Here is a 10,853-nt window from a genome sequence, read left to right on the forward strand (position 1 = left end):
CCAAGTTTCCAAATCACCCTTCACAAGGAATATAGAAGATGCGATTCTTCCTTGGCGATTCCACCAGCCTACATTCACCCTATATGATGGCCGGTCAGACCCAGTAGAACACGTTAGCCATTTTAGCCAAAAAATGGCTATCTACTCCAGGGATGAGGCCTTGATGTGCAAGGTCTTTCCATCAAATTTGGGTCCGGTGGCAATGAGATGGTTCAACGGTTTAAGGGCCAACTTTATTAAGTCCTTCAAAAAGCTTACCTGGGCTTTTGGCGCACGCTTTATCACTTGCAGTAGGGTTCCTCGGCCTTTGGGATCCTTGTTGTCTATGTCTATGCGAGAAGGCGAGACTTTCAAAACTTATTCAGATAAATACTGGGAAATATTTAATGAAATAGAGGGAGAGCATGATGATGTGGCCATAAGTACTTTCAAAACTGGCCTTCCAGCCGAGCATGATTTAAGAAAATCTCTAACAAGTAAACCTGTTACCAGTGTACACCAATTGATGGATAGGATTGATAAGTACAGAAGAGTAGAAGAAGACCAATTTCAGGGAAAAGGAAAGGTTAAGGTAATCCCTCAGGAGAGGAGGGATTTTAGGTTGGACCGTTACAATAGTAACCGACCTCTGAAAGACTTCGTTGGGCAATCAGGTTCTGCTGACACCCAGGTGGTTAATGTAGTGTTTCGGGAGCCGATGTAGCAGGTATTGGAGAAGATAAAGAATGAGCCCTTTTTTAAATGGCCAAAAGAGATGGCATGAGAGCCTAAGAGACGCAACCCGAACCTTTATTGCCACTATCATCAGGATCATGGGCACACGACGGAGGATTGCAGGAACTTATGGGACCATTTGGAGCAGTTGGTCCGAGAGGGGAAATTGAAGCAACTTTTGCATCATTCCAGTGGTAGGGTAAGCCAGGCAGACTCAGAAATGCGTGGGGACACTTCTTCAAGACTCTCCCTTGGTACGATAAACGTTATTTTTGCCGCCCCAAGGAGGACTAGATCTTGTCCTTCCAGGGTACTGTCAGTGTTCTGACCTTCGGCCGAGGATCATTGCCAAGCGTCGAAGAGAGCCAGGGTGGACGTCCCCCTGATTTTGGGCTTTTCGGATGAGGACAAGGTTGGAACCTTACAGCCCCATGATGACGCTCTAGTGGTCATGCTGAGAATTGGTGGGTACGATGTCAAAAGGGTGATGATTGATCAGGGTAGTGCTATTGATATAATGTACCCAGATTTGTACAAGGGGTTAAATCTGAAGCCAGATGACTTAGCAGCCTACAGATCCCCTCTGGTGAGTTTTGAGGGAAGGATGGTCGCTCCAAAAGGACAGATCAAAATACCCGTGCAAACCGGTATGGATGTGGTGGAGGTGGACTTCATTGTTGTAGACGTTTTCTCTCCATACACGGTTATTATGGGCAAACCTTGGCTTCATACCCTGGGAGAAGTCTCATCTACTCTACATCAGAAAGTGAAGTACCCATCTGGAGGCCAAGTATTGGAGATAGTAGGAGGCCAGGTTGCAGCTCGGCAGTGCCTGGTAGCGGCTATATAACATCGGCCAGAGGCAGAGACCTCGACTACCGCCGATAATGGATTATAGCAATTAAAACCCCAGCATTACCCTTAGATGGACCAGCCGACGAGGTAAAGTGTGAAGATTTGGAGAGGGTAATTGTTACTGATGATTCGAAAAGATTCTTCCACGTTGGGGCTAAACTGCCTTTGCAAGAGAAGGAGCGATTACTGGAATTCCTCAAAGCAAATGTAAATGTGTTTGCATGGAGCCCATATGAAGCCCCAGGTGTAGATTTGAATTTCATTTGTCATCGACTCAACGTGAATCCTTTCGTTATTCCCAAAAGACAACCACCTCGACGACCATCAAAAGAGCACACTAAAACTGTTAGAAGTGAGGTGGCCAAGCTCAAGCAGGCTGGGGCTATCAAAGAAGTTTTTTACCCACAATGGTTAGCCAATACGGTGGTGGTAAAGAAGAAGAAAGGAAAGTGGCGAGTGTGCATGGATTTCACGGACCTCAATAAGGCTTGTCCCAAGGATCCTTTTCCCATGCTGAAGATAGAACAATTGGTGGATGCAACCGTTGGTCATCCCCGGATGAGTTTTTTGGATGCCTTTCAAGGATATCACCAAATACCGTTAGCATTGAACGATCAAGAGAAGACGGCTTTTGTCACCCCTATTGGACTATCATTATAAAGTGATGTCATTTGGTTTGAAAAATGCAGGATCTACCTATCAACGGATGATGACTAAAATGTTCGAACCGCAATTGGGCAGAAACATTGAAGTCTATATTGATGACATGGTAGTGAAGAGTAAGGTGGTGTCCGAGCATGTGGAAGATCTCACGAACATCTTTGGAATACTGAGAAAGCATAAGCTACGCCTGAATGCTTCAAAGTGTTCTTTTGGTGTACGCTCCGGGAGGTTCTTGGGATACATGGTGACTCACAGAGGAATTGAAGTGAACTCGGATCAGATCAAGGCCATCAACGATTTACAAGCACCTCGGAATCCAAAAGAGGTGCAGAAACTGACTGGAATGACTACTACTTTGAACCGATTTATCTCCAGGTCGGCTGAGAGGTGTCATCCCTTTTTCCTTCTACTGCATAAGTGGAAAGGATTTGAATGGACCGAAGAGTGTACTGTGGCGTTTTAGCAGTTGAAGGAGTACCTGTCCAGGTCGCCTATCATGTCTAGTCTTGAGGTGGATGAGGTGCTGTTTGCTTATCTGGCAGTTGCCCCTCATGCAGTTAATTTTGTCTTAATACGAGAGGACAGCGACTTCCAAAGACCAGTCTATTACGTAAGTAAGTCCCTTTATGAAGCCGAGGTGAGATACTTATCATTGGAAAAGGCCATCTTGGCGATGGTCCATGCAACACGCAAACTTCCACATTACTTTCAGGCCCATACTATGGTTATTTTAACTCAGCTACCTTTCAAGTCCATACTTAGAAGTGCAGATTACATTGGGAGAATTGCTAAGTGGGGCACAATCCTAGGTGCTTTCGATATCAAGTATATGCCTCGTACCTCTGTGAAAGGCCAAGTCCTTACCGATCTGGTAGCTGAGTTCGCCGAGTGCCCAGAAGAAGCTAACATGAAGCAAAATGATATGGATGAAAAATCGATTGGTCTGATCTCCACACAAGGCGATCCCTCCTGGAGGGTATATGTGGACGGAGCAGCAAACCAACGGGGGGCAGGATTGGGGCTAGTTTTGATATCCCCTGAAGAGATCATCATTGAGAAGTCCTTGAGGTTGGGATTTTCAGCTACTAACAACGAAGCAGAATACGAAACTTTATTGATGGGAATGAGTATGGTCCAGAAAATGGGTGGAAATATAGCAGAATTATTCTCGGATTCAAGATTGGTAGTCAGCCAAGTGAAGGGAGAACTAGAAGCCCGAGATCCAAGAATGCAGGGATATTTTTGTCAAGTTAGGCGCATGCAAACGAAATTTGAATCTTTCGACTTGTCATATATCCCTTGAGGTGAAAATACCCATGCCGATTCCCTGGCAACCCTTGCCACCTCTTCAACACGAAGTTTTCCTTGAGTGATAATCGGCGAAGATTTGTATACCCCCACCCCACCAGAAAAGGACGTATGTCAGGTTCATCAAGTCAATTTAGCGCCGAGTTGGATGGATCCCATATTGAAATTCCTCGAAAGTGACATCTTGCCCGAAGAGAAAATAGATGCTGAGAAAATACGGAGAAAAGCTACTTGGTTTTGGTTATCCAAGGACAAAAAGTTATACAAACGGTCCTTCTCTGGGCTGTACCTACTTTGTGTACATCCTGAGATGTCAGAATCACTCCTAGAGGAGCTGCATGAAGGCATTTGTGGAAGTCATACAGGCGGAAGGTCCCTATCACACCGGGCCATTACTCAAGGATATTGGTGGCTAAATATGCAGAAGGAAGCGCAGAAGTATGTTAGAAAATGTGACTAGTGTCAAAAGTTCGCTCCAAACATCCACCAGCCTGGAGGAATTCTTAACCCTCTGTCCAGCCCTTGGCCTTTTGCTCAATGGGGACTGGATATTGTCGGTCCTTTTCCTAAAACCTTAGGAAACAAAAAGTATCTGCTGGTTGTCACGAATTATTTCACTAAATGGGTCGAAACTGAACCTTTGGCTAACATCAGAGACGTAGATGTTAAGAGGTTTATCTGAAAGAATATTGTCACGCGATTTGGAACTCCGCGCACTCTTGTCTCGGATAACGGCCTTCAATTTGATAGTAAGGCCTTCAGACAATACTGTTCAGACTTAGGTATAAAGAATAGATATTCCACTTCAGCCTATCCTCAAGAGAATGGGCAAACTGAAACTGTTAATAAAGTAATAGTCGGTGGACTTAAGAAGAGGTTGGATGATGCAAAAGGAAAATGGGTGGAGAAATTGCCACATGTTCTTTGGACCTATCGAACAACGCCTCGACGGTCAACAGGAGAAACTCCTTTTTCCATGACCTATGGAGCCGAGGCCGTCATCCCTTTGAAAACTGGATTCCCAACGTTAAGGACTAGTACATTTTCCTCGGACAGTAACGATGGGATGTTGGAAAAAGTTTAGACTTGATCGAAGAGCGAAGGGAGAATGCAATGATCCAATTGGCTTACTACTAGCATAAACTCAAGTAAGGCTATGATATTAATGTGAAGCTGAGACCGTTAGCCGTAGGAGATCTGGTGTTGAGGAAAGTTCTGGGAACCACCAAGAATCCAGCTTGGGGAAAATTGGGGCCTAATTGGGAAGGGTCTTATCAGATTACTTCAGTAGCCGGAATAAGAGCCTATTATCTGGAAGACCTAGATGAAAAAGCTGTACTCCATCATTGGAATGTAAATAATCTCAAGAGGTATTATTATTAATAAAAGTAGTCTAGTTTGGGTTTTTCCTTTAATTTATGCTGATCATGCATCTTGTGTTTCCACACCCTATGACATCTATTAAAGTATTAAACAGAAACTAAGTTATGTCAGGTTCTCGGACCACAAATTTAGTGAAAATTAATGCCCTATGACATCTATTGAAGTATTAAACAGAAACTAAGTTATGTCAGGTCCTCGGACCATAAATTTAGTGGAAATTAATGCCCTATGACATCTATTGAAGTATTAAACAGAAACTAAGTTATGTCAGGTCCTCGGACCACAAACTTAGTGAAAATTAATGCCATATGACATCTATTGAAGTATTAAACAGAAACTAAGTTATGTCAGGTTTTCAGACCACAAACTTAGTTGAAATTAATGCCCTATGACATCTATTGAAGTGTTAAACAAAAATTAAGTTATGTCAGGTCCTCGGACCACAAATTTAGTGGAAATTAATACCCTATGACATCTATTGAAGTATTAAACAAAAACTAAGTTATGTCAGGTCCTCGGACGACAAACTTAGTGGAGATTAATGCCCTATGATATCTATTGAAGTATTAAATAGAAATTAAGTTATGTCAGGTCCTTGGACCACAAACTTAGTGAAAATTAATGCCCTATGGCATCTTGTGAAGTATTAAACAGAAACTAAGTTATGTCAGGTCCTCGGGCCATAAACTTAGTGGAAATTAATACCCTATGATATTTACTGAAGTATTAAACAAAAACTAAGTTATGTCAGGTCCTCGGACCACAAACTTAGTGGAAATTAATACCCTATGATATTTATTGAAGTATTAAACAGAAACTAAGTTATGTCAGGTCCTTGGACCACAAATTTAGTGAAAATTAATGCCCTATGACATCTACTGGAGTATTAAACAGAAGCCTATGAACATCATCTAATGTACAATTGAAGTACTGTAAACCCAACTTTATCCAACTTTTGAACATTCCCTAAATTTTCAATTGATTAAAAAGAATGTGTATATATCCAAAATGTCTCCCTGAGACCTCATAGTATTAATGTTTATCACTCATTTTTAATCACCAATTGTTAATATTTATAAGTTATTTTTTCTCTTGCAAACAAAAGATAGTCAAAATGAATCCATTCAAATTAAGATAACACAGTGAACAAGTACAAAAATAAGATAAAACGGCAATAACAATAAGCAAATAAATATAAATATCCTTACAAAAGTCCTAATCAAATTACAAAATAAGTCCTATTTTTTCAACTTAATTTGGAGCTTTGGAGCTTGGTTGGCTGATTTATCTGCCTCCGAGGTAGTGACTCCCTCTTTATCCTTAGTAGCTCCCCCAGCTGGCATGACTGTGGAAGTCAAATCCTGTTGAAAGCCCTGAGAGGCCACCTCTGCTTCAGAAGCAACTGCAGTCTTGTCCAAGGAGGATTCTGGAGGGGCATTATTCCCTTTAGCTGGTTTTAGTTGGCCAGGAGAAGGAAGACTTGGAGGCAAAACCTCCTCATTAGGATTAATGGTTGAGAGAGTGTCTTCAGCTTGACTGGATGGAGAAGCTGAGGTGTAGATTGCTTCAGGGTAGAACACGTTCTCTGGCTTCCTCAACTTGGATGAAGCCTCAACCTCAGTTCAGTTAAGGGCTTCATCCCAAGTTTGGGCGCAGTAGATACGACACACCATTGGCACCTCTGCTCTTAGTGTCTCCTCCATCTCAGCCACACCGATTTCATAGCCTTTCTGTTCAGCCTCATTCATTGCCTGTTCAACCTCAGCCTTTGCTCTCTCAGCTTCCTCCCTGGACTTTTCAGCTTGCTCCCTCAGCTTTTGGGTTTCCTCCAAGTGCTTCTTAAGGACTGCAACTTGCTCCCAGGTAGCTTTTAGTTCTGCATTTGCTTCACGTAAGCGCTTTTCCTGGTCCTCGGCTTGCTTTTGAAAGCCTTCCAAGGCTGAGTCAGTGCTCTTGCAAGCTTGCTCCTCAACAAGTAATTTCTTCTTCGCAGCAGCCAAGTCTTGCTCGGATGTTGTCAAAGTTTGTACAGCCATCGCCTGTTTCTTCCTTTCATCCTCTAGCTGATTGTAGCAGCTATTGAGTATCTCATCCAGCTTAAAAGTGTTTTGGATAATCTAAAAGGAAGAAATTAACGCTATAGTCAGTAAAAAGTACACATCAGTGAGTAATGATCACAAAAAGAAAAAGAACAGAGTTAGCACTATACCATTCCCAAATATCTTTTATTATTGAGGATGAGTTCATTATTCCTTACATTTTTTATTTTGGCCATGTCTCTTGGGAGTAACAAAGCCTCCTCTATAGCCGAGGCCATGTGAAACCCAAAGCCACCATTGAAGTCCCTAATAGATGCATCATCTCGTAGAGGCTCCCCACCGTGCATGGGTGCTGGCAACCATGCTTGTGGCTCAGGAAGTTGAATGTTAGACCTCTCCTGGCCTCGCTGAGCCGGGTGGCTAGTTTTTTGCTGCTTTGTAGCTCGCTGGGCATCCTCCTCCCGGGTCGGACGGGACTTGCCAGCATCCACCACATCCTTCCCCTTTTGCTCTCTGCGCCTTTTTAACTCGGCAGCATCAGTTCTGACTAGCTGGGGAGGTTGATGAGAAGGTTGGTGAGGAGCAAGAGTAGGAGACCTGGTAGGAAGAGAAGGAATCTGGGATTGCGTTGATTTTGCCGGCGCATTCTTTCCAGGCTGATTCTCAATCAACTCCATTAAACTTCTTTAGGGCTTCCTCTGTATTCCCATCTCGTCAAGATCTTCCTCGGAGCATATAGGTTGATCAAAAACCCAAAAATCTTTCGAGGAGTCTAAGAGTTCTACAACTTCTTCCTCTTCTTCTTCGTCTTCCTCTTTCTCTTCTACTTCCTCTTCTTTGAGGACAGGTTGGGATGAAGAGGCTCCTGTTGAGATGGTGGCCACAAAAAAAGGCTCAGTGCGGGATGTATCCTTGGGAAGTGGAATACCTTCTGGAACGATGAACCCCTTGTAGGCAACACTAATACGATGAAGCTGAGGATCGTGGGCTCTGATCACACATTTCGGCGCTTGGAAAGTAAACGAGAGGGGAGTGTAGCCGAGGATTAAATGGGCTGCCCGGAGTTGGTCGTCGGCTTCGTTCATGTATATCTCGGCTTTCAATACCCTATCCAAACTTGCTTTGTTGACTAAATTAAGTTTGGGCTTGGTGAAATGTCTATCTACAAAATCATTGAATTGAAATGAAGCGTCATTAGGGATAAGAATACTAAGACTCAAAACAAAAAAAAAAGGAAAAATATGTATGAACTGAACATTATGAATCTATGACTGCATTCCCACCTGGTGTTCCTTCCTCTGTGGGGCATGGCAGACCATCATGCCATTCCCCAGAAAAGATAAGAAAATCCTCTTTTAAATTCTTGTTTGAAGTGGGAAGGCACTGAATTAGCCTCACCTTGGGATATCTTGACTTGAGATAATACTTCTGCCCCTTCAAATGGTGGAGGTTGTACACCCAATTCACGTCATGATGGGTCAGGTTTAGGTCCATTCTCTCGTTCAAAACTTTTATACTTCCCAGGACCCTAAACATGTTTGGGGCACACTGAGTTGGGGATAACCTAAAGAACCTAAGGTAGCTCCTAGTAATCTTACCCATGGGGATGGTCATTCCGCCTTCTATGAAGGCAATCATGGGAATAACCACTTCCCCTGTTTTTCTAGTATCGGCCCATTCCCCTTGGGCTACGTACCTCTTACCCACTGTTGAGAGCATTCTATACTTAGAGCAGAAATTTCTCATACTTTCCTCAGACTCAACAAGACATCGAAACTTACCCTCATTTTTCCCCATTTTCCTAAAGGATTTAGTAGAGAAATTAACGAGTTTAAGATGAAAGTGGTAAAGGTTTTAAAAAAAACTTACAGGTTTGAAAGAGGGTCCTCGGACAAGATTTTAGTATTTGTAGATGCCAGAAAAACGATGAAAAAGGATAAAGATAGGTTCAGTGTATGAGCTCTAGAATTGTGTGATCGCTGAAGGTAAGAAAAAGAATTGATTTGAGAATTCCTTTATAGTCGTGTAAATGTTATGAGCGGGAAAGTTCCCGCTCGCGAAACGAGATAGACCCCCTACTGTTCAATTTACATCTTACCGTTGAACGTGGGAGACAAGGGCGTCACCAAAATTTAATGCTGCCACGCTCGGGATGCTGAAGCGTCAGGAGCATGCCCAAAACATAAAAGGGTATGGGCTTGTGGCATCAAAATCAATCTTTTCTCCCGAGGAGTCGAAAAGCAAGATTTTGAGGGGCTATTGTGGGGGCCGGTTAATCAATAATTATTAAAACCGTGTTAACTGGGCCTGTGGCCCATCCGAGAACACAAAACTGTCCAAGGAGGCCCATATCAGGTTATAAGGGTAACCAAATGAAAAGAAGAGTAGATATCATGTGAGGTGAGTTCAATATTCGTCCGAGGACAAAATCCTTCTTGGCAATATGTGTCCGAGGATGACCTGAACGCCATATTGTTACAAACACACTTCAGAGCTACATTACCACTAAAGGTGGGACATGGGACCAATGGTAAGAAAGAAAAGGTAAACAAATATCTTTAACAACAGCTGTCTCCGCATTAATTGCCTTTCAACCAACTCTCTGGCCGCATTAATGTGGAGGTGATGCCTGAGCAGTGATGAAGCAGCCTTACAGCTGCTGGTTGGAGGTTTCAGAAGGTGTTGGATGGGATAGGAAGGGATCCCCTGAACCCAACCTACACGTGTGTGGTGAAGATGACACCAAGAGGGCAGTATATAACATGGAAGAATGCATTGAGAAAAGGGGATCAGAACTTCTAAACGAGTAGTATTTAGAAGAAAACCTTACGAAATAAAGAACTTAACTTGTTTCAAGGAGAAATTGATCATTATATTGGTGTTAATCCATCTATAAACGTGAAGTGTAATTGTTTTTCTTTTGGAATTAATTTAGTTCTTTGACATCCATGCTCTACAAATTTATTGTTTGGGCCTTTAACGTTTGAACCCAATACAAATTTGAAATTTGGGATCGTTACAAATTGAGTCCTTACAGACGTCATATGTTGAAACTCTCTAAAAAATTGAGTGAAAAAATATAAATAAAATTGGGTGCTTAAATATGGTTTAATTTGCTAAGTATTACAATAAGGTAACCACTGGCAATATATAGTATTTTTTTGAGGTAAAGATGATATATATATATATATATATGGGTTGGGTTCAAGTTACACTAGATATAACTCTAAACAATGTTACACCACTCATTATTTTTTAATTGAATATGAATTTTGAAAAATCAACCGTTGGATTACATTATCTTTGTATATTTTCCATATTTGCAAAGTTTCAAAGATCAATAGCCATGTCATCGATTAATTGTTTAAATTCAAGTTTTTGTAGTTTACAATATTGCATAAAATATGAGTTTATGAATTGAATAGTAAATAGCATCTTATTGGCATAAAAATTGGCATGCATATTAAAAACATATAAAACATGTAATTCAGTGGTAAGATTTTCAAAATATGAATTCAATAACAATTTATTAAGTGGTGTAATATTAATAGAGTTACACTAGGTGTAACTTGAACCCAACTCTCTCTCTATATATATATCTATAAAATAACGATTGACATTTTTTTTTTTTGGGGGATTATAAAGATTGGCATATAATCAAATAAATGTGAGCATAAAAAAAAGCCAAGAACCTTGTCGATGGCATTATTCAATTCTCCCCAAGATAAGAAATTGGATTCAAATCCCCTCTCCCACTTCAATATAATTTTATTTTTTCTTTCTTAGCATGAAATTGGGCCACTTTTAAACTTACCATTTATACTCATTTTCTTCAAGTTGTGTAGTAGCATAGCATGTCTCTTACTTAGAACTTATTCTGTTTTGAGTTTT

General features: G+C 41.5%; 2 protein-coding genes across 2 annotated transcripts; one reads left to right on the forward strand and one right to left on the reverse strand.

Annotated features, from left to right (window-relative positions):
• Positions 1 to 1,165: 1,165 nt before the first annotated feature.
• Positions 1,166 to 2,229, forward strand: LOC115950395. Its single transcript, XM_031067602.1, has 2 exons — positions 1,166 to 1,523; positions 1,640 to 2,229. Exons 1-2 carry the CDS (start codon positions 1,166 to 1,168, stop codon positions 2,227 to 2,229), a joined length of 948 nt encoding a protein of 315 aa, XP_030923462.1.
• Positions 2,230 to 6,161: 3,932 nt separating this feature from the next.
• On the reverse strand, positions 6,162 to 7,639 carry LOC115950402 (golgin subfamily A member 6-like protein 6). The gene is made up of 3 exons (XM_031067609.1): positions 7,133 to 7,639; positions 6,594 to 7,040; positions 6,162 to 6,521 (listed from the first exon to the last, which is right to left on the reverse strand). Exons 1-3 carry the CDS (start codon positions 7,637 to 7,639, stop codon positions 6,162 to 6,164), a joined length of 1,314 nt encoding a protein of 437 aa, XP_030923469.1.
• Between the last annotated feature and the right edge of the window lie 3,214 nt (positions 7,640 to 10,853).

Source organism: Quercus lobata, chromosome 1 (genome assembly GCF_001633185.2).
Source record: "Quercus lobata isolate SW786 chromosome 1, ValleyOak3.0 Primary Assembly, whole genome shotgun sequence".
NCBI classification, from domain to species: Eukaryota; Viridiplantae; Streptophyta; class Magnoliopsida; order Fagales; family Fagaceae; genus Quercus; species Quercus lobata.